The 23,630-nt window shown below is 50.5% G+C and overlaps 1 protein-coding gene across 6 annotated transcripts in view; it reads left to right on the top strand.

The window, feature by feature from the left end:
• Positions 1–23,630, top strand: part of DNAJB6 (DnaJ heat shock protein family (Hsp40) member B6) — a 69,209-nt gene that overhangs the window by 19,626 nt on the left and 25,953 nt on the right. For 4 of the 6 annotated variants that reach the window (XM_058723634.1, XM_058723635.1, XM_058723636.1 and 1 more), the window contains exons 2-6: positions 5,027–5,117; positions 7,398–7,507; positions 9,642–9,701; positions 10,537–10,647; positions 23,159–23,290. In XM_058723634.1, coding sequence (XP_058579617.1) covers positions 5,053–5,117; positions 7,398–7,507; positions 9,642–9,701; positions 10,537–10,647; positions 23,159–23,290 — 478 coding nt within the window. In that variant the 5' untranslated portion in view covers positions 5,027–5,052. Of the gene's footprint in view, positions 1–4,905; positions 4,930–5,026; positions 5,118–7,397; positions 7,508–9,641; positions 9,702–10,536; positions 10,648–23,158; positions 23,291–23,630 lie in introns of those variants that run through there. The other 2 variants (XM_058723637.1, XM_058723638.1) reach the window with 2 other exon arrangements.

The raw sequence follows: 23,630 nt of genomic DNA, 5'->3' as shown, positions 1-23,630 counted from the left end.
TTTGGCATAGAGATTGTTGCAAGTTTAAAGTAATCAAAACCCAGTGGAAGCCTGAAACGCCCTCGGCCTGGCTCCCAACCGCCTACATTTACATTGGAAAGGAGGAAGCCTGTCCTGGAAGAGAGCTACCTCCTCCGAGACTCCCCTGTACCTAAGGAATCTGCGGAACGTCCAGACGTCTCTCGTCTTCTTGGTAATTAACAGACTCCCTCCCTTTTGTGTGCTCGGACCCTCCGTCCCTTCAGCTCGGAAGCTTCTTGATGCCTCACACTGTCTGTGGAATTTCCCGTGAGGGGTGTGGGTGCCCCTTGCACGTGCCTGTTACGGTTGAGTTTCTGCTCTTAAGTTGCTCTCATGTCACTGTGATTCTGAGGCCCCCTTCGAGGACCGGAGGGCAGACCCCAGTAATATTTTGTTAGGGGTCTGTCACGGCTGTTTGGATTTTCATGTTAGGTTGTAGGAAGAGTAACCATGTGGTTTTCTCTAATTTGTAATTTAAACAGATTCTGAAAAAAAGAAAAAAATTCTGAAAGGGACGCCTGGGTGCTCAGTCTGTTGGGCATCTGACACTTGATTTTGGCCTAGGTCGTGATCTCATGGTTCAGATTCATACGACCAGGCCCCGAAAGCTGGAAGCCTGCGTGGGATTCTCTCTCTCCCTCTCCTGTCCCTCCCCCACTTGAACCTTTTCTTTCTCTCTTAAATAAGTATTAAAAAAAAAAGATGCCTTTAAACAAATTGTGGCAGTGTATTTGAGAAAAATACATATTTTGGTATTCAGAATGACAAGTCTTGAGTTCGAAAGTCTGTTCTGAGTTCTTAACCTTTTTAAAACTTCTTTAAGGTTTATTTTGAGAGAGCGAGTGGGGAGGGGCACAGAGAGAGGGAGAGAGTCCCAAGCAGGGTCTGCACTGGATCTCATAGCCTCGAGATCACAACCAGAGGAGATGTCAGGAGTGGGACACTCACCTGACTGAGCCACCCAGGCATCCCTGAGTTCTTAACCTTTTGACCTCTAGAACTGTTAGTGCTGCATTTGAGGTTTTGTACAGTCTGTTCTAAATATTTCTTTCATCATGTGATCAAATTGATAATGACATTTAACCTAAATATTTCTAATTTCCTTTGACGTAAAGGCTTTCTCTCTCTCTCTGTCTCTCTTTTTTAAATGTTTATTTTGAGAGAAAGACATCATCGAGTGCAAGCGGGCGGGGGGGGGGGGGGGGCAGAGATAGAGGGAGACACAGAATCCCAGGCAAGCTCCATCCAGGCTCCGAGCTGTGAGCACAGAGCCCGACGCGGGGCTTGAACCCATGAACCGTGAGATCGTGACCTGAGCCGAAGTCGGACGCTCAATCGACTGAGCCACCCAGGAGCCCCCCCAAGGAAATTTCTTAACACCAGAGTTTTGTTCTCACAGTTGTTCTTTTCTGGTTTTGCGATATTTGTTTTCCATTTTTGTTCCATTGTTTCTTCAAGCATTCCAAAACTTAAATGTTTAAGCTTTGTTTCGCCAAATGGGCATGTTTGAGAAGAACCTGGATTTTTTTTTTTTTAATATATAGATTTTACTTTTAAGTAACATCTACACTCGACGGAGGACTCAAACTTGTAGAACTCTGAGGTCAAGAATTGGATACTCCAGTGACTGAGCCAACCAGGCGCCCCCAGAACATAGATCTTCTAACTGTTGGCTGCTGGGCCCTAGTTTATGTTACTACAGGTTTATGCTGTGTTGCCACAGACTACAAGAAGTTTGATAAATGCCCAGATCTCAAAAGCTTAACCTTCTGTTTGGTTAACAGTAGGACCGCGGATGTGTCTTTTTAAAAAATGTTTTTAGGGGCGCCTGGGTGGCTCATTTGGTTAAGCAACCAACTCTTGATCACAGCTCAGGTCTTGATCAGGGTCACGAGATCAAGCCCTGCCTTGGGCTCTGCACTGGGCGTGAAGCCTGCTTCAACAACAAAACAACGACAACAAAAACAAAAAATTATTTTGGGCACCTGGCTGGCTCATTCCGTAGAGCATGCGACTCTTGATCTTGGGGTTGTGAGTTTGAGTCCCATGTTGGGGGTAGTAGTGTTCACTTGAAAAAAATTTATTTATAAAAACGATATGTAAATAACTTTTTAGCAACTATAAAAACTTTTATTTCTTGAAAGGGGAAGGAGGTTTTTTTATTTTTTTATTTTATTATTATTTTTGGAAAAAGAGCACGGGAGAGGGTCAGAGGAGGGAAGAGAGAATCTCAAGCAGGATCTGTGCCGACAGAACCCGATGCAGGGCTTAAACTCACGAACCGTGAGATCATGAACTGAGCTGAAGTTGGATTCTTAACTTACTGAGCCACCCAGGTGCCCCCCAATTTATTTTATTTTTGAGAGAGAGAGAGAGTGAGAGAAACAGCATGAGTGGGGAGGGTCAGAGAGAGAGAGAGGGAGACACAGAATCCAAAGCAGGCTCCAGGCTCTAAGCTGTCAGCCCCCAGTGTGGTTTCCTATTCGTTATTGTGATTATTTCATGAGCCCTTTTTTTGTTTCTTTTCAAGTTCTTATTTTAGACTCTTTTTTAAAAATCTTATAAATGTTGGTTTATTTTTGAGAGCAAGCATGAGTCGAGGAGGGGCAGAGAGGGGGTGACAGAGGATCCGAAGCTGTTTCTGTACTGAGAGCAGTGAGCCTGAACTGGGGCCCAAACTCATGACCTGTGAGTTCATGACCTGAATGGACTGAGCCACCGAGGAGCCCCCCGCTTATTTCAGATTCTTGGGGGTGTTCTAACTTACTCCTGATGCTTTCCTCGTATTTAGAATTGGTCAGCTCGTATTCAGCAGCAGGAGTTATGTTTTCAGCTGGGATCTTTGTGACTTCGGTTGTAGAGCTACTTTTTTCTGCAGGGCGCCTTGGTTTGCTTCACCATCCTAGGGTAATGTTTAGTAATTTTGAAGAGTGTGGGTCATTGCAGGATAAGGAAGGTAATGAGATTCCATTCTGTACCTCTGACTGAGCCTTCAGGATTCCAGCTGCTGGGGGGACAGGGCTCTTCTCTGAAGTTCGTTGGAGGGTTTCTCTTCCCCACTCTGTTGTAATTATGGCCTTTTGAGAGCCACGGTATGGGGGGGGGGTTCTCCGTCACATCCTCTGGCTTCCTGTGCCTCAAAAGCAAGACCTATCCTGAAAACAGGGCACCCCTCCGCCGTGTCAGGATCACCACTTCTGGGAGCTCAGCTTTTTTCAAATGTCTTTGCTGGACTTTAACATTTCTAGGTATTCCAAGGTGATGGGGGAGCTGTTTCAGGTCACCCTGTGGTACTTTTTAAAAAGTTTTTTTGAGCTTACTTCGTGAGAGCGTGCGAGCAGGGGAGGGGGAGAGAATCCCAAGCAGGCTCTGCACTGTCAGCGCAAAGCTTTTGAGGGGCTCCACCTCTCAGATGGTGAGATTGTGACCTGAGTCCGGGTCAAGAGTCGGACGCCCAATCACTGAGCCTCCCAGGTGCCCCATCCTGGGGTATTTTTGAGCTGTTCTTTGTGTCACGCTCCTGGACTAGTAACACGTAGTTCTTACGTGCTCCTTCCTGACCCTTTATATGTAGACTTTCTTTGTAAAGGGCTTGGCATGCACACAGGTGCCGAGTCGTGATGTAACACTGGACCTTTTTACCACGGTCACTCCCCAAATGTGGGAGACACCTGTCCGGGTGTCTTGTTTTGGGGAAATGGCATAATTTCTCGCTGGGCATCATTTAACCTGGCCATCGTCGTGCCCCAGCACGGTGGCCTTAAGACTGTGATGGCATGTGCTTGCTTCCAGTCCGAACGTCTCTCTCTGAAGTCTGATGGTACAGTTTCTGGCGGGGGGGGGGGGGGGGGGGCGGGCACAGAAAGCCCAGCTTCAGTTGTAGGCGGAGTAGCCTGAGTGAGGGCCTTGCTCCACTGGGTGAAGTTCCTGTGTACCATCCAGGGATAGGCCTGCTGTTTGTAAGTTCTTGGTCATTAGTTGAATGAAGTGCTTTTAGCCAATCAAAGTAAAAGAAGTAAATCCGTTAGATCTCGCCTCTTAATTTTTTTTAATGTTTATTTTTGAGAGAGAGGGAGAGTGCAAGCGGGGGAGAGGCAGAGAGAGAGGAGACACAGAATCCAAAGCAGGCTCCAGGCTCTGAGCTGTCCGCACAGAGCCCGACATGGGGCTCGAACCCACAAACTGTGAGATCATGACCTGAGCTGAAGCCGGACGGTCTACCGACTGAGCCACCCAAGCGCCCTATCTCACATACGTGTAGTCAGTCTGTGGCACCCGAGGCCAAGTCTTGTTAACAATGGTAGGAATAGGATGGATTTTCATTGTCCTGCCCTGTGAAGTGACAAAAGCCACTGAAGCAAATTGCTGCTGCTAGTTTTCCACTGAAGGTCTAATCTGTAGGGAGAGCTGGTGGGAGGATGAAGCCACAGGGTAAAGTTAACAGTAATAGCTCTGTTGTCAGAGACCTTTCCTTTTCCTTTCCCAGGGACTCTGGGGGCGTGCTTTAGCTCGTCCCCAGTGGCAGCCACAAGCCGTAGGAGGTGTCATTGTGTGGTTCCCATGTTGTGTCTGCTCAGGGCGGGGACAGCGTGTTCGTCCCGGTGGCTGTGCAGTCTTGCCCAACGCCTGGCACGGGAACGCACTGGATGAAGGGGTAGCCGAAGTAACCGAAGCTCCCAGAGCAGGGCCCGTGTCAGGAAAACAAGATACTCACAGAAGGCCTGTCAGCTGGTGGTCAAGTGGGCACTGAGTGCCTGCCTCAGAGTCACCTGTTAGTTTTATTTAGTTTAGGCTATTATTAGGCTATTTCAGAGCTTTTATTCTATATTGAGAAGGGTCTAGGGCACAAATCTTGGAATCTGTTCCCGGATGAGGGCCCAGCCTGACAGGCTAGTGGTTAGTGCTCAGGTGAGGTGACCTACCCTCCCTCTCCTGCTCTGCTCCTACCCCCATGATGAACCCAACCTTGGCAGTCATGTCATTGACCGTGGATTTCTAATTGCAGGACTCACTCCAACAGCCTGTTAAAACATGGTGGATTACTATGAAGTTCTAGGCGTGCAGAGACATGCCTCAGCTGAGGATATTAAAAAGGCGTAAGTAACTGTATTTATGCAGTAATGAATCTGTGCACTTGGGCAGTGTAACTTTTTGTCTCCTGAAGTGGCGTTTCATGTGGCATAACCGTTTTAGAATGCTGCTGTTTCACTTTATCTTCAGACAAGGCAGTGAAACTAACCTTCGCCTCCTCAGACTAGGCCCAGCCTGTCACTTGGCATTGAGGGATGAGAAGGTCACTTGGTTTCCTCTGTTACTTTGCCTTGGGACAGTGGATTCTGTTGCTGCTTAAAGCAGATCAGACATTTAACTGAGGATGCGAAATAATCCCAGGCAGTTTTGACATTGACTGTGGAACGGAGCTGACCTGGCACTTCGCACTCTTAGAGTGTGGTGCTGTGACCTCCTCAGGGTAGTAGCCGTTCAGGATCCCTGTCGCCGGCCCTGGCCTGTACCGTTAGAGCCAGATTGAGTGCTGCGCCCCTGCTGGCCTTCTAGGCCTTTGTGACCAGGGCTGGCCCACAGCGGGGGCAAGGTGGAGGCCACAGGTGGCACTCAAGGTGAACTGGGACTTTAATTCGTTTGACCTTAATGTGTAGCAAAAAGTTACATTTTAGCAGAGCTAGAGAGACTAAAAACTAAGCCTGGAACTGTTTCAGTTTGTTAAGGGACTGGCGTTTTTATTCACACACAAGTCTATGCTACTAGGCTTAGTGGGTCTGCAGAAGGAAATTCAGGGTACTTGAATAAATCGTTCACGTAAAAATGTTAAACATAGCAGCTTGACTCCTGTGATGGGCCTGCCCTGTGTCAAACCACAGCCAAGCAACTTGAGTAGGAGGGCCCAGGAAGTGCCTTTGAGCTGTGTCACCCGTGGGGCCCCTCACGTCTGCCGGCTCACAGCTCACAGACAGCAGTCGCCAGTTAATTGCACTCTTCTTGAATAAACATAATATGTAAATAGTATTTCCACTAACTGATGGAGAAACATGCCCACGTTATGCTAAACACGGTCAGGAAGGGGATTGGTTTAGTTTCTTATGAGAACGTGGGCCGGCCGTTGTCTTCAGGGTGGCTTTGAAGTGTGAACTTAGAAAATGCCATCGTTAAATGGAAGAAGATTTTCCCATTAAGTGCGCAGTTGAATGCTGACTTAGACTAGATGCAGCCTTACTTACTTTAAATGAGCGAAACTGCATCCGTGGCTGGTGCGTGTTCGTAGTCCGTTTTGTGGACTGTAGGCTTTGATCTTGTGCAGTGACCAGAGAAACTTTTGTTTGAGGGGTGATTGTAGGTGGCTGTCCCCTCCCTGCGCATTTCTCCGGGGAGACCTACAGTCCTACCTGTGTTTGTGTCACAGGCCGTGTGTCCTTGGCGCTCGCTTACTGGTGTGCAGCCGGACGTCAGTCTCAAGGCCAACACTGAAAGACATTGGATGTTCTTTACACTTCACGTATCAGGCCTTGAGTCTAAAAACGTGGCGTAGTCTTTCAAAACACACCCATGAAACACTCTGGAGTCTCTTCTCGTGTCTTTGTGTTCCCAGGACTACACCCTGTGCAAAGTGACCGTTCTCCGTCTTTCACACGGTCTGTCATTTTCTACCAAGGTTTGTAGTGCTTCAGGGCCCTTGGTCTGCTACTACATGTTTAGGTCTGCAGTGAGAAGGAGTAGAGCCCAGCATTAACTCGATCTTAGGAAGTTCAGGCCAAGATTTTTTATTAAAATCCTGCGATTAAATTGAACCGCAGCAGCCTTACGTTCACAGCTTGCCAAGTGCTAGGACTCTCTGGTTCTTAGTCTAGTTTTAGATTTTGAGGGGCACCCCCTTCCTCCCATATGTGGTGCTTATGTTTAAGAGGAGAGGAGTTTTTTTCTTTGTATTCCAAAAGCATATAGTTATTACTGTTAAGTGGAACCTTCGGTGAATCTTGAATCCAGAATGGGGTGGCTCTGTGAGCGGTGCCAGCATCTGTCACACCGACATGCGAGGCGGGGGGCTCTTCCTGCCCTGCGAGCGAGGCTGCCTTCTTCCTCTGTTCTGTGCTTTCTCAGCTGCACGACCACGAGTTCACACTGCACGTTTTGGTTCTCAAACGTCTTAGCGTTAACGTCTCTCTAGAGGTTGGTTTGTATTCATGCTCTCTGGATTGAGAACTTGCTTATTTCATTCTCGGGGAAAGGAAGATTTTACAATTGAAATCGATAGCAGTTGCCCAGGTTTACACCTCTGAAGCCAGTTTCCGCCTTACTTATGTTTCCCAGCCATTGGGTTTCTGCACGTGGATGTGACCGGTGCCCTTTTTATTCTTTTCAAGGTACCGGAAACTGGCACTGAAGTGGCATCCAGATAAAAACCCTGAGAATAAAGAAGAAGCAGAGAGAAAATTCAAACAAGTGGCTGAGGCGTATGAGGTATTATCGGACGGTGAGTGAACCTACCCAGGGTTTGGCTTCTCCCCGGGGCTAGCAGAATGTGGATCTGGGCGGCCGAGGTGTGGGCACTGAGAATGGAAGTTGCCTCCTTTTCTTGTGAAGCTTCGACTCCTGCTCCTGGCAGACACTTGATACAGTTACCCGTGAGTGCTGGGGAGCACCCTGGCTTCTAGCACTTTCTCTCAGGGTGGCTATTTTAAACAGTACTGACACCCTGGTCTGAGGACTGACAGGACAGATTGGGGCACAGGAATCCGTCTGGGTCATTGCATGGCGGTGGCTGTGACCACTCTCCGTCGGTGGCGCCGTGACCGCTCATCTCCGTTGTCCTGCTTGCACATACCTGGCCAGTGGACTCGTGTGCTGGGTTTTACTGCATGGAAGGACTTCTTGGTGTCAGGAAGCCAGGAACTGCGCGCCCAGCTGAGTTAGACTTCAGAGCTCGGCCCGCGCCTTCCCCGCCCCAGGGCTAGAGTGGTGGAGTGTTGAGGAAGTCAGCCTTGTGTCTGTCAGTACCTCTTCTATTGTAAAGGAAGTGCCCGGTGTTTTATCCCAAGCCCAGAAGTTACCTTTGCACAGAAAGTTCCCGTTCTCCCCGCCCCCCCCGCCCCCCATGTTTATTTTTATTTGTTTATTTTGAGAGAGAATTGGGCGCCTGCATGAGCAGGGCAGGGGCGCAGAGAGAAAATCTCAAACAGGGATAGAGAGGCTTGATCCCATGACCCTGGGATTACAACCTGAGCCAAATTCAAGAGTTGGACGCTCAACTAAGCCACCCAGATGCCCCTGGATCCCATTCTTCTTAGAACTTGGTTACCATCAACTGGCTTTAAGTGGTTTGCTTGTACACCCGTTTTCCCCATAACCTCTTTTTTTTCTTTCCAGTTTTATTTATTTGAGAGGGAGAGAGAATGCGCACACAAGTGAGTGAGGGGCAGAGAGAGAGACGGAGAGAGACTGGAACCTGGAGCGGGGCTCCAGCTCACCCGACGGGAGGCTTGAACTCACAAACCAGGAGATTATGACCTGAGCTGAAGTCGGATGCTTAACCGACTGAGCCACCCAGGCGCCCCCATAACTCCTGTTATTTTACCACACGGTTTGGTAGAACGTGATGGTTTGGGCGGAAAACCTGGTGTATCAAAAGGAAGTGACCTGTTTAAACAGGGCTGCAGCGTAGTTGTTTATTCTAGAAGGTAAATGGTAAGAGGACAAGACCGTAGAACACTCTCAGGCTTGGGCTGTTGTCCTTTCAAGGACATGAATTCGGGTCGGCTCTTTCTCTGGCTCCAGTACCTCTACTTCCTGCCCCACCAAGGCCCTGTCCTAGTTTTTTGGGAGAATGTGCACTGGTAGAGTTGGAATAGTTGTAGAACTTTGGTGTGGTTTTGAAAAATTTATTGTATTTTTTATCTTCTAAAATTTACATCCAAGTTAGTTAGCATACAGTGCAACAATGATTTCAGGAGTAGATTCCTTAGTGCCTCTGACCCATTTAGCCCCTCCCCCCCCACCCCCTCCAGCACCCCTCTGTTTGTTCTCCATATTTGTGAGTCTCTTCTGTTTTGCCCCCTTTAGTGTGACTTTCATGTACGCATGAACACACACTGTGCACAGTAGCGTGGAAAAAATACCACTTTTTAAACTTAAAAAGTGATTACTACTTAATTTTTACTATTTAATTTTTGGGAGCTTTTAGGGAGATGTACTTAGATTTTCCCTCTTTCCCTTTTTTTTTTCTAATTTTTTTTTTTTTTTTAACGTTTATTTATTTTTGAGACAGAGAGAGACAAAGCATGAACGGGGGAGGGTCAGGAAGAGGGAGACACAGAATCTGAAGCAGGCTCCAGGCTCTGAGCTGTCAGCACAGAGCCCGACGCGGGGCTCGAACTCACAGACCTCGAGATCATGACCTGAGCCGAAGTTGGCCGCTTAACCGGCTGAGCCACCCAGGCACCCCCCCTCTTTCCCTTTTTATTTAAGGTAGTGGAGGCCTAACTCCTTAAAACTAATTGCAAAACCTTGAAAACTCATTGGTTCCTTGATGTTCAACTTTGTAAAGGCTTTATTTGAACTTTGAGGGGAAAAGAACTTGGTCTTTCCTGACTCTCCTTTCTAATCTGTAGCTAAAAAACGAGACATCTATGACAAATACGGCAAAGAAGGATTAAATGGCGGAGGTGGAGGTATGTAAATGTTGATTTTTGTCTTGGCTTTTCAGTGAGCGGAGTAGGCCATCTGGCAACGAAGGGTCTAGACAAGGGGTCGGGTTTGTCCGTTTTCTTGGACAGGCTGTGTTTCCGGAAACACAGATGTGGCCTGGAAAGTGGGCTGACTTGTGGAGATGGGCTGCCTGGAAACCCTTGCGTTCGGCTGCAAAGTGTATGCCGATCGTGGTACTTTCTGTAGATCCGGAATCCGTATAACCTACTAGAGTATTTTGTGAGTTCTTCCTCCCGGATCAGTACCTGATATTTTGTCAGAAGACCTTAAAAACTCTTACCTGACCAAGCTGATTGTACTGGCAGACCTGACTGCCTGTGGTGGGCGGGCCTCACTCGGGGGCGTGTGTGTGATGAGAGGTCCTAGCAGGGACCTGCCCGCCGTCAGCACCACGGTCGGTGGCCTCTGCGAGAATAGCACTGCCCACCAAGCACACGTCCCACTTGAGGAGCGTGAACGAGTGTGCTTCTGTGCGTGGTTTACACGATGGTCCGTCCGCACAGAAGATGAAGCCACGTTTCCTACGTACGGATGGCGGTTGCAGACGTGGTGGGAAAGTGCTAGCACCCCTGCTGCCGTGACCATGACCGTGAGGGGTGGGAAGCCTCCCCTGGCTTGTCCCCGCCAGCCCCAGGTGGTCTCTGTTCAGGCACGGCTCTGGCTGCGAAGCAGAGCCCTAGGTGTAGGAGCCTTTGCCGTTTTTTCTTCGGGTCGTGGTGTAGAATCCTCTGTAGACAGAACTGTTGGCCTACTAAACGCAGGAATGTACCAACTAAATGCCGTGCTGTACCATCGTAGGTGGAGTTCACTTTGACCATCCGTTTGATTTTGGCTTCACATTCCGTAACCCAGATGACGTCTTCAGGGAATTTTTCGGTGGAAGGGACCCGTTTTCGTTCGACTTCTTCGGTAAGTTCGCTGTTTGGTGGGCGTGTCTGTGACTGAGGCGGACTCCCCTTTCCCGTTTCCACACGTGGCTCCCTGTTGCTCGCCTACGTTGAAGCAGCGGAGGGGGTTCCCGAACCCCTTCCCTCCTCTCTGGAAGGTGATCTTGAATGAGTACCTTGCACACGAAAGTAATAAAGGTTTTAACGTGCTCCTTTTCTTCGATACGGATAGTCCTAATTAACTTCCTTTTTCCCTCGTTCAGACGGTGGCCAGGATGTAGGTGCTGGGGTCTTGGCGGGTGGCGCTCTTTGCTGTTGAGCACTTGCTTCTGTGTGAATTTGCCCCGAGTTCTGGATGGAGACACTGGGCATCGTAGCAGATGTTCAGAAGACCTTGGATCTCTCCACCTGTTTGTTTCTCTGATTGTGTGTGGCGCATCGTGACTGTTCAGTTCACGGTTTGTAAATAAGAAGGACATTTCTAGGGCGATGCCCTGCAGATCTCCCGCCGGGGGGAGTTTTGGCCACGGGAGACCATGCTGTCCCAGCTGCTGTTGCATTGCAGGATGGATTTTCCCTTCACCTGCACCTAGACGCGCTGAGTCCGATGCCGGCTGTTCGCATGTGGCTCAGATGCGGGTGGGGTGGGGAGCGGGCGCCGTCGGAGCTGCCCTGGGTGCTGGGGAACTTGGGTGGCCAGAGCTCCCCCGGTGCGGCCACACCCATTGCTGTCTCGGCTTACGGTGGGGGACACGTAGCCCGTGTTTCTGCCCTTTGTTGCCTGGAGCCTGTTGGAGAGTCCCAACACCAGCTGCGACCCTCAGGAGGGACACAGCAAGACCGGTTCTGTCTGCAGATAACGGGGGAGAAGCAGTGGACCCTTGCCCATCATAGGCCCGGAGAAGAGTAATTAATTTCCTGCCGTACCTGGTGGGTATCTAGCCTTTTAAACGGTGCGGCCCTTCAGTTTATTTCCGATGGGGATTCACAGAGAGTTGCCTTGTTTTTTACTGGGGTGAGGCCCGATTTGAAGACTGTAGCTTACGGAGGGAGGTGGGTAGGATGATACACCTCAGCACATATTCCCTTTTTCATCCACACATGTCGTGATGAAGGCTAAGCAGTGGGTGTCCCAAGTTGGGGGTGAAAAGGTGATTGTGGTCTTTTTGAAGACTTGCTTTGACATTGCTCCCGGAAAGGTAAGCGAATTATCAGGAAGTCTCCTTATTAATGGATGAGATCTAACCTTATCTGTAGTGTCTGTTAATTGGCCTTCGTGTATTTAGGAAATGTCACTGTAAGAAAAACACCGAGGGTTCAACGATCTTTCCTGCGATAAGATTACCTTTGTGTCTCATTACAGCCTTTAGTGAACTTCGCGTGTTGTTTTGGGGGGTGCCGGGTTGTGTTGGGTGAAATCCCGTGTTTGGATGGCGTGACTCTTCTGGTGGCCGAGTGAGGATCTCCTGCCTGCCATCGAGGGTTTCGGCCCCACTGCACATCGGCAGCGGGGGCAGCAGCGCAGGCTGACCTCTCCGAGCCGGAGGCCAGGCATCTGCTACATGCGTGATACCTTCCAGGAGTTGTTTTGGCGGAAGGGTCCCTTAGGGATTGAATTGGAGCCAGGTTTTGTTTTCATTAGGAAAATAGTCTGACAGGCCAGGCTTCCTCATTCAAAGTGATTTTCATCGGGCAGTTCTTTCTAGAGCAAAGAAGGTGTAGTGAGGATAATGAGATGTAAATGAGGAAGTAACATATAGCTTTTACCCACTGTAAGTTGGTTTGTGTGTGTGTGTGTGTGTGTGTGTGTTTAATTTTTTTTTTATTTCTTTTTTTAATTTCTGTCCAAATTAGCACATAGTGCAACAGTGATTTCAGGAGTAGATTCCTTAATGCCCCTTGCCCGTTTAGTCCATCCCCCTCCCTCAACCCCTCCAGCAACCCTGTTTGTTCTCCATATTTAAGAGTCTCTTATGTATTGTCCTCTTCCTGGTTTTATATTATTTTTGCTTCCCTTATGTTCATCTGTTCTGTGTCTTAAAGTCCTCATATGAGTGAAGTCATATGATGTTTGTCTTTCTCTGACTAATTTCGCTCAGTATAATATCCTCCAGTTCCATCCATGTTATTGCAGTTGGCAAGGTTTCATTCTTTCTCATTGCCAAGTAATATTTCATTGTATGTATAAACCACATCTTTACCTATTCATCCGTCGATGGACATTTGGGCTCTTTCCATCCTTTGGCTATTGTCAATAGTGCTGCTATAAACATGGGGGTGCGTGTGTCCCTTCGAAACACCACCTGTATCCCGTGGATAAACGCCTAGTAGTGCCATTGCTGGGTCGTAGGGAAGTTCTGTTTTTAGTTTTTTGAGGAACCTCCCTACTGTTTTCCAGAGTGGCTGCACCAGCTTGCCTTCCCACCGGCTGTAAGTTGTTTATACCCGATGTTCACACCTTCTAAATTGTGAGATATGTGTATGTATAGAAAGTTTTATGTGCATGTGTATTTTCACTGAGATTGTGGACACAAAGCACATTTTGGTGGGAATTTCTTCTTTTGGACTCAGTCCTGTTTAAGAGATAACTAGTCTTACTGTGATTCTAGACTCTTGGGCCCTCTGTTTTAGACACCAAGACGTTCAAATTTAATGGTAGGCATTTCCTGTACATTTTCCACGATTCGCGTGTCAGTGATGCTTCTTCAATCTGTTCTCATAGGTGTTCTAGGTGACTTCCATTTTCAGGCGCTAAGGATTTGCACACAGGAACAGAAACTTCTCCACGGCTACTACATGTACGAAGTAACGGTACAGCCTGCTGGCGGTACGTGTAGCCTAGATCCGAATGCAGGGCTGGGGGTTTCTGCCGTAGCAGTGGTTCAGTTGATGTTAAGCAGCGGCCCCATCCCACTTACCCGGGGCTGTCGTGACGTCCGTTGGTCGTAGCACGTGATTTTTTAGTCCTGATTTTTCACCCGGTTCTTTTTCCTCTCCTGTTCTGCCTTCTGAGAAGAGTAGCTCAGAATCAGACGTGTGTGTCTCACGCGAGTATCAGTGCATCAAATTCCATGTCTGACAGGCTCCCTAAATGAAAGGGGACAAGAGCTCAAAGAACCAGAGACCCATGGAAAAGTGTGAGGTGTGAAGGGTATCGGACAGACTGCAAGCAGTCCTGTGCCGACAGACCGGCCAGTGACGGTCGTCACGTTATGGCAGAGGGCTGAGGCCTGGGCCTGGCTGATGAAGTCCCCGTGACAGCAGCCGCCCCCCACAGGAGCGCGCTCACCCCGACCAGCCATACCTTCGTGGGCAGCTGAATGTGTTCACATCCTTCCCCAAGTGCTGAGCTCTGTCCGAATGTAAATTGGAAGGGATGGCCTGAATTTGAGTGAGGGGGAGCTGGTGGTGGTTTATTATTGCAGAACACCATTACTCGGCATTTTGAGGCGGACAGGTAAATGCTATTGGTGTCATTTAGTCCTCAGAGCCCTGGCCCGAGTAGGTTTGGAGGAAACGTCTGGGTATAACTCGACATTTTATGGGCTCGTTTTCTTGCGTTGGAAAGCCAAAGCCACCTAAAACCACTTCCAGAGAGCCTTTTCCTTCACGATGGCGCCAATCTCTTAAGCCTCGTGAAAGAAAAAACGGGTGTAGCGGTGGAAGGAGGAGACAGCCCGTCGGCTTGGGGGGTGTGGGCTTGTGGAGGGGAGGGGTGGGCTTGCCCCGGGGAGGGCAAGGGCGTCGTGGAGGGGAGCGGACTCACTCGCCCCGGGGAGGGCGACAGCTGACGGTCCCGAACCGGGTCCGGACTGAGCATCGTGAGTCCTCGTCTTGCTCCCCAGGGCTCGAGGAGGTGGCGAGCGAGGAGCTGGAGCCCGGGTTTGAGGACTCGGCGGAAGACGCTCCGAGTGAAGAGGACAGCGAGGTGTCGGATGTGATCTGTAGCGAGGAGCTTGATGTCTGTAGCGACGACGAGCCCAGTGAGGGCCGTAGCTGGGGCTGGGGCGAGCTCCTGAGCGAGGAGCTTGAGTCCGCCTCCAGTGAGGATGAGGCGAGTCCGTGGGACGTGGAGGAGCTCAGCGAGGAGAGTGAGGAGCTGCTGAGCGAGGACGAAGGGCCAGAGCCGGAGGCACTGCCTGTGCAGCAGTGAGCGGGGGCCGCGCTCACTCGCGGGGCTTGGCTCACAGGACGTGTGTCTGCAATAAAATGTGTCTGCATTACTGGTGCCTGAGCTGGTCCTCGGTCGGGGAGTGGCGGCCCCCAGGAGTAGTGAGGGAAACCAGACGAGGTGGGGCCCTGGGAGCCGTAGAGTGGCTCTCCCAGGCATCCTGTCACTCAGAGTCGGAAGCCAGCATTCCGGCCCATTGGGCCCTGGGAGGGCCAGAATGACTCCATAGGCCTGGGGGGTGAAGACAGGAACTGACGCCCTGGGTCCCGGAGGCCGAAGTTGAGGCCAGTCCCGGGAGGGAGCCCGCCTTCCAGGCCTCCGTGCGGCTTGTGGTGGCCTCAGATGGTCCTCGCACGTAGGTGTCTTCCCCTGTGTCTTCACATCCCGCCCCCTCTGTGGGTGTGTTTCCGTCCAGATTTCCCCTCATGGGGACACTAGCGACACTGGATTTGGACCGACCTTGATGAGCTCATCCTAAGTGCATCGTCGGCAGAGACCCTGTTTGTGGATAAGGTCTCGCTCGCTCACGGGGCCTGGGGCTTAGGGATCCCGCGTCGTTTGGGGGGCCACAGTCCAACCTGTGGCATAATCTTCCCTAAAGAAGAGTTGTCTGTGGGTGCAGAAGCAGAAAATCTTGGAAGGGGAAAGAAGGGGAAGTTGGCAGTGAGCCGTGCGAGGAGAGAGCAGAACTCAGGTGCCCAGGCGGGAGAGGAGCCGGTGCTTCCGTGTTCACGTGGGATGAGATTTCACACTTGGCATCCCTGGGCACGCATGACGGGGAAGGAATACAGGGAATGAGACTTAAAAATCCACGTAAGTGCGTCACGTGTTAGACCGGCTTTCAGCGATACTGAGAGGCCTTTTCCAAACCCCAACCAGCCCATGGTCCTGCGTGAGCGAGGGGATCCAGGAGTGTTGCTGCCCCTTGGCCCCTCCTCGTATCTCTTGGTGGGGAGGGCGAGTGCTTTGGGCAGGTTTTCCTGGAGAATGGAACGCAAGCTGTCGGCTGTCGTTCTGTGCGTAGCGGACAGCTCTCGCTCTTGGGCTGTGGAGCTGGCATTCGGAAGTAGTTGACTGATGTAAAACTCTGCCGGCAAGTGAGGGGGTGGGCGCCGGGCTAGCCGTCCTCGGCGTCTCCTTTCTTTGGTGCGCACTTAGTGGTTTCAAGACGGCTGATGCGCTGACTCCCTCCCCTCCCTCACCCATGCCCCCTAGGAGGGAGGAGGAAATGGCTTCTGGAAAAGGTCATTCTGGGACCTGTTTCCTGGGTCAGGAGCACAGCGGCGCCGGCCACCCCACAGCGGGCGTGGAGGCCTGTAATGAGATTCTGCACGCCGGGTTTGAATCGCGTGGTCAGCCAGGTCCTCTGTGTGCGGCGTCATTTTCCAAGGGAAGCCGGCGCCTGCACTCGAGTTGGTTCTTAAGCTTTTAATTTAGTTTCTGGGCCTCGCTCGGGTCAGTTTCCAGAGTCCTTGGAGGTTTTGCTTATCATGTGTTCCGTGTGGAATGTTGGGTTCTGTGGTCAAGGGAACCACTTCTTCCTGGGAAGCTGGAGAAAGACGCTCTGGGGCCCCAGGTCCGGGCAGAGGGCAGAGGTCCGTCGTCCTCTTCCTCGTGTGTGTAGGGAGGTGGGACGGGCATGGCCGTCTGAGGGAGTAAGACAGCAGAAGAGCCCCCCCCCCCCCCTTCCTGTAGGAGGGGGACAGAAAGGACACCTGCAGGACCAGACATGCTGCTGTCCTTCTCGTACCTTCCTTCTAAAGCAAGGAGTCCATATTCTCACGGAGCACCAAGCCTCTGTATTGGGGTCTAAAATGAGATGATTTCGGTCCAGGATGTGTAGTTTTGATCCCTGACTTGGATAGATCCTTGCAACTCTTAGAAAATACAGTGCTCCAGCCACACCTGGGATGTAACTAGAAATTCTGTTCCGTAACAGAATAATTACGTGGAAAGTTGAAAAGTATGGCGTCCATTCGTCTGGTGAATACGTGCCACCTGTTCAGTGCCAGGCCGCCCCTCCGGGTGCTGAGCAAGCAGCGGGGAGGCGCCCCACACCCGTTCTCCCGAGGGCCCCGTGCAGCGCGGCGTCGTGGCTTGGGTGTCCGTTTGTCCCCATTTCACTTGGTTTCAGATTCCTTAGAAATGTGTTGCTTTGTACTTCAGAATCTGTAAAAAAACGACGTTTACAGGTTTTTGAGTTGTAGTAAAGGAGTGTTTTAATTTTAGCTCGTGTTGTTGGGATTGGCTGGGTGACCTCTTACAAGTCCCATTCTGGCTCACTTGGACTTAGGATGCAACTATAGTTTAGAGTAGATGTTTCTGTTTTCTTTTTTAAATTTTGTTTATTTTTCAGGGGGAGCAAGCAGGGGAGGGGTAGAGAGAGAAGGAGACAGAATCCCAAGCAGGCTCTGTGCTGTGAACCCAGAGCCCGACTTGGGGCTTGAACCCCATGAATTGTGTGATCATGACCTGAGTCAAAATTAAGCGCCAGATGCTTAACTGACTGAGCCACCCAGGCGCCTCTAGAGCAGATAGGTTTTTCTTTAAAAAAGAAAAAAAATTTAAAGTCATTTTTTTATTTTGAGGTGGGGGGGGGAGAGCCTGCGTGAGCTTGCACATGCAGGGGAGGGGCAGAGAGAAGGAGAGTCAGAATCCCCAGCAGGCTCCACGCCATGAGCGCAGAGCCCGATGAAGGGCTCGAACTCAGACTGAGATCGTGACCTGAGCTGAGATCAAGAGTCGGATGCTTGACCAGCTGTGCCACCCAGGCGCCCCGAGTAGATGGTTTTCCTTGTTTGAAATGCCCATTATCTTTTTTAGGTTTTGTTTTGCTCCCCCCCCTCCCCGTTTTTCTGTGTGCCTGGGGAATCCATAGTGTGAGGCCGCGTGGAAAGGAGCGGCTGGTACCTTAAGTCGTTAGTAGAGCAGGCCTCTTCTTGCTTGGGTTTTGTGCTGCTGGAAGCACTCGCTTCAGGATGGCGGGGCAAGAGCGGCGTGGGGGCGCCCTGGTGGCTCAGTCGCTTAAGCGTCCGGCTTCGGCTCAGGTCACGATCATGCGGTTCGTGGGGTCGGGCTCTGTGCTCACAGCTCGGAGCCTGGAGCCTGTTTTGGATTCTGTGGTCTCCCTCTCTCTCTGACCCTCCTCTGTTCATGCTCTGTCTCTCTCTGTCTCAAAAATGAAATTAAAAAAAAAAAAAAAAAAAAAGCGGTGTTAATCATGGTGTTCTTAGTTGTTTGTTCCTGTGCTGGTGTTCGTGGTGTTAAAGGATTTATTTGATTTGTCTCTCCAGATAGGTTTTGTGGTTATCTATCAGATACTGAATCTTGGTAAAACTTAAGAAAAGTGGATGGCCTTAAATCTCTGTCACACTTGTTTCCTTAAGGCTTTTTCTCCGTATCCATGCGTGTGAACATTTCCTCAGTGTTTATGTGTTTGTGCATGCACACAGGTATTTTTCCTGCGCTTACACGTGGAAGCAGGCGTCATGTGTTTAAGAACGAACACACGTAAGCGTTCCTGTGTGCGTGCGTGTCAGCACTGGTTACGGGTTCCTGTGTGCATGCTTGCGTTTGTCACGTGTTGTATGTGTGCGTGTAAACCTTTTTCTGTACACCAGCACACAGGCATTTGTTATGTGTTCACGTGTGTATGCGTGTAAACGTTTGTTATGTGTTCATGCGTGTGAACGTTTGCTTATATGTGTTTGGTGCTAAATTTTTCCACAAAGCTTAAGTTCACTTAAGTGTACTTCTTGTCCTAAGTTTGACCTCGTGACTTTGTCGTTGACCGGTATCTTGCTAATACCGCTGACCTCTTCGTGGATTTGGTTTTGTATTTCTGAGGCACTGGTGAGGTCTTGTGAGGTTGAGAAGGGGTGTTTGATGCACATCCGGGGCCCCCGGCGCCTAGAGTCCTGGCGTGGTGGGGGTAGGTCACACCTCGGACCTGCACCCGCCTCACGTGGTATTTAGGTCTCACCTGCCTGAAGGTAGCTGTAGAATGATCAGAAATACAAGTTGCATTGTCTGAAAACCTGCGTGAGAGCCGGTCAGGTCTCTGTTGATGTATTTGTTTCTGACTGTTGGTCTGTCTCTGAGGGACTGACTTGTAGCGTAAGGAGTTGGCTTCACTTGATTACGGAGACTGGCGAGTTCAGGGTTTGCACGGCTGCCGTCTGAGCCAGAATCCAGAGGCTGGCAGGCTGCAAGAGCCAGCATTCGGTTGAACCCCCCTCCGGCCGGGGGATTCTCCTGCCTGGGGGAGGGGGGCTCTTGGTTCCCTCAAGCCCTTCCACAGACGGATTGAGGCCCCTACACACGGGGGAGGCCAGTACCTTTGCTCGGTCTACCGATCTAAACGTTAGTCTTAATCCAGAAGCACCCATAGAGACGCACCCGGAATACCGCTCGACCGAACTCCTGAGCCCCCTGTGGCCCCTTCACGCCACATGTCAAGTTAACCCCACAAGCCCGCCCTCTGTTCCCTCGATGCCCGTGCTCGTCTTAGTAAGTCATGGCCCCTAATCTCCAAATAGAGATCGCAGCACGGTCGTGACTCTGCCCGACAGCATCCTGGCTCTCCCGAGCGTCCCTGAAGACGAGCCGCCCCCGGCCAGGGCGATGGGATCCTCAAACACGGGGACGGGAGCGGGCGTCTTCCCCAGCCTGGCGAGGGTGCGTAAGAGAGGCCAGGAAGGGGGGGGATGTTGGCTCGTGTAAGAAGATGCGGGCTCGGGCTCCGGGACACGGTAAGGAGGTCCCGACAGTCGGCGTGCGTTCGGAGCTGGGCTCCGGGAGTCCGCCGGCCCCGGCACGGCTTGGAACTACCAGGTCCACTCGGGTAGAGGTGTTTTGATAAATGGCGGTGGTGAAAATGTATTTCCTCTTTGGGACTCGCCACGTCGGGTGCCTTCTCGCTTGCTCGACGGAGAGAAGGCAGAAGAGAACCCGGACAGCAGAGGCAGCACGTGAGTCCAGCCCACCGTGGGGCCGGTAAGGCTTCCCGTCGGCGGTCGGCTGCCAGCAGCTGGGTGGTGCGGGCCTCCCAAGTTCTGCTCGGACCCCGTGTGCGTGGCCCGGGGGCGGCGTCCCTCCCCTGCGTGTCCTCAGCGTGGGGGCTGCTGGGGCCCGTGTGCCCACGGGCAGAAGGCACAACAGGCCTCCGTGTTTCCTTGTGTTAAGTTTCCGAGTCGCGGTGTGTTTCCGGAATGTGAATGTAATGTTGATCCCTTTTACTCTCAAGGGAGGAATGAATTTGGGAAGTATCAGTGTGGCAAAAGGGGGAGGCAATCCACGTTTGTCTCACGACCGAGACGATTGAAAACCCACCGTTGACATTTCACGTGTGTAAGTTGTGACTTGTTACTTGCTGTACCTTTTCCTGAAGCCTGAACTTGATGGTCACTTAAATGTGCGTCTAAAATGCTGTTTGCTTCTTCCACCTGGGGAAAATTTGGTTGTTTTCAACTTTCAGCGTGTCATCGGTGCTTTGAGTTCTCTTCGTGCAGTGGGGTATTTCCATACTCGAGGGGAGTGATTTCCCCGAAGCGGAGTCACTGGTTTGAACAGTTTTAAAACAGCGTGTTGAGTTTGGGGGCCAAAGATTTCAAAAGGGTCGCGATACAGACTCCTTTACCACTTTTTGAAAACGTACAGACCGGTCACAGCCAGTGGTGAGGAGTCTTCGTAAAGGTCTGTCCAGCCTCACAGTGGCAGCTTTTAACGACGTAAGCATGATGTTAAGAGAACACCCGAAGTGTGTGTTTTCTGGTGTCACCACGACGGTCGTAACTGAGGCTTTTCATTTTGAGGGTGAAACTTTCGTTAAGTTTAATATTTGAAATCATGTTAACAGTTCAGTGACTAGAACGACGACCCGAATTAAAGAAACGTGTTTAGGCTGAGCACGATGAGAGTTTCTAAAAACGCAAGAAAAAGTAAACTGCAAAGCCGCTGGCCTGGCTCACACTTGTAAGCCAGCTTTTGAAGTAGCTTCTGAGGAATAGGATTTTCTAATCCAGGGCTTCTTTTCACTCAGAGCGCGAGCCCGGAGCCCATGCACGTCCTCGGTGGCGCCTTGCCGCAGCTGGCTGCCCGGAGAACCTCAGGAGGCCGCAGCCGAGCTGGGCTTTAGGCAGCGGGGGGACTCGGGGCAGGTGCGGGCTTGGCGTGTCGGGGAGGCCAACTTGCTCAGAGCGTCGTCCGGGGGCGTCAGAGCCTCACGCCGCTCAGGTGAAAACCGTTCTTAGCGGTTACTTCTTAGGGGAGAGTGAGAATTTCCGCACCGTGAGTTGAAATTGCATTCGTGAGGTTTCTGTTTCTCCGTGTGGGGGTTGACCCCAGGGACCTCTGACAGGAGATCTGGCACCGTGGGTGTGTAGGTCGTGGGGTTAAGGGAACGAGGGACCCGGAAATCGGTCGCTTGGGTTTTATTTGATAGGATGAACCTCCTGAGAAGTTCACAGTACATTACTAGTTTTAGACAGAGTTCGTGATTCACTTCCATTTGTGCTTCTGATGGGCTGACTGTATGCCCAGCCCCGTTTGTAGAGTAGGTTTTAAGGGATTTCCTTAAACTTAACTTTGCAGAGGGTAGCGTTGGCCGTGCAGCGTGGGAGCGAAGTTCTGACAGGACAGTTCCGGGGGGCCTGCCAACAACAAGCACTTGGGATCTGTTACCGTGTCTCTGCACGGGGATGCACACGGGCTCTCCTTCTTCCTCTGGCACCTCCTTTCTAGATCTTTCAGGAAGGCACCGGTAACCAGTTTCTCCAGATGTTTCCTTCTGGCCCATCTTAATACATGCAGCATTAGATAAAGCAGGCCAGCCGATTCGCGCTGAGCAACTCCGGTCTCGAGGCTGAATCTGTGCGTGTGCCGTCTCTTTGCCCCTGTTCCGAGCTGGCTTCAAGCTGCCCCGGCCGTGCCGAGCCCTTCACGATCGCTCACGGCCCTGCGTCCCATGTTTTCAGACCGTGGACAGAGTTGACCTTGGTGTGCTGCGTCCCTCGGGTCACGTTTGTTTGTGAACTTGAGTTGGATTGTGGATCCCCATCTGTGCTTGGGGCCAGTGCTCACTATGTGTTGACTTGTCATATTGACTGTCCTTTCCCTTCCAGTGTATGAATCTCCCTGCTCTGGTCACTCTTGCCCGGTTGTAAAAAAAAAAAAAAAAAAAGAAAAAAAAAAGCTATCCTGATTCTTTTTTGTTTTTGAAAAATTTTTCATGTTTATTTTTGAGAGAGATACAACGTGCAAGTGGGAGGGGCAGGGAGAGGGAGAGGGAGAGAAAGAGAACGAGTGGGGGAGGGGCAGAGAGAGAGGGAGACACAGAATCCCAAGCAGGCTCTAGGCTCTGAGCTGTCAGCCCAGACAGAGCCCGATGTGGGGCTTGAACTCTTGAACGGCGAGATCGTGACCTGAGCCGAAGTTGGACCAACTAAGCCACCCAGGCGCCGCCTACACCGTACGGATTCTGTAGTTGTGGGGTTGTAATGCGTTATTTTTCTTTTTCTCCAGAATGCATTTTTTTCTTTTTTTTCCTTAATGTTTATTTATTTACTTTTGAGAGAGAGCACAAAGCAGGGGAGAGACAGAGAGGAAAGTTTGTATTCCTATGTTTTTGGTAAGTGCTCATTGACCGAACCAAAAATAAATGGACTTTTCTTATTTTCAGGAGCATTTTGGTCTCTTTAAGAGCAATACGTTTTCTATTGTATTAGTAATTTTCTCGTAAAGTGCATTATTCAAGTTTGACTTTGACTAATCCTTTCTTAAATTTTTTTGAGACGTCAGGCTTACAGAAAAGTAAATGGAATTCTTAAACACTGTGGCCCAGAATCAGGAGCTGTTACGTTTTGCCTCACTTGGTATAACAGTCTCTCTGTGTTATGTAAATGTGAGAATAATCGATTTTTGTTTCTGTCTCCGGATTACGTTGGGGAAGGCAGCCCAGGCTGTGTGGAGTGCAGCTCCCTGCGTGCGGAACCGTCTTTCCCTTGCAGGTGGCGGCAGCGGGGACAGAGCCTCGCGGCTCTCGCTCAGAGGCCGTTAAAACCTCTCCCCGTCGGAGTTTGAAGCACACATCAGTGGTCCCGAATTTTGTATTTGTACAGACGGGGATTGCGTCAGCAGTCTAGTTAGTTATTTCCTAATGGATTCTAGCTTTAGTTGAATTAAATGAGTCCGTAAAACTGCTGGTTTATTAGATGAGCTTTGGTTGCTCTGCAGATGAGCTGTGTTAAAACTTCTCGTGGAGATTTTTCTTCCTGAGGCGAGAATGTGTTCTAAGGCATTAAACCGTTTCCCCTCATTGCAGCTCTCCCATGGAAAAATAAAACGTGACTATGTTTGTTTTTAGAAGACCCATTTGAGGACTTTTTTGGGAGTCGAAGAGGCCCCCGTGGAAGCAGGAACCAAGGCACAGGGTCGTTTTTCTCTGCCTTCAGTGGATTTCCGTCATTTGGAGGAGGGTTTTCTTCCTTGGATACAGGTATTAAGTTTTAGATCTAATTTCTGATATCTGAACAGACATTAATGCTGATAAACCCTTTCAGTCAGTGCCGTTGTGGTTTTTTTTTGTTTAGTATTTAGGTTCGAGAGAGCAGGCATGAGTGGGGGAGGGGCAGAGAGAGAGAGAGGACAGAGGAGCCAAGGCAGGCTGGCTCAAACTCAACGAGATCATGACTTGAGCTGAAGGTGGTCGCTGAACTGACTGAGCCTCCCAGGTGCCCCTGAAAACCCACTTCTGATCTTACTGTTACAGATCAGTGTCTATTTATTTAATTTTTTTCACGTTTGTTTATTTTGAGAGAGGAAAGAGCAGAGCGAGA

Source organism: Neofelis nebulosa, chromosome 4 (genome assembly GCF_028018385.1).
Source record: "Neofelis nebulosa isolate mNeoNeb1 chromosome 4, mNeoNeb1.pri, whole genome shotgun sequence".
Classification (NCBI taxonomy): Eukaryota; Metazoa; Chordata; class Mammalia; order Carnivora; family Felidae; genus Neofelis; species Neofelis nebulosa.
The sequence above is the reverse complement of the archived record's forward strand: the minus strand, read 5'-3'. Positions and strand labels throughout refer to the sequence as shown.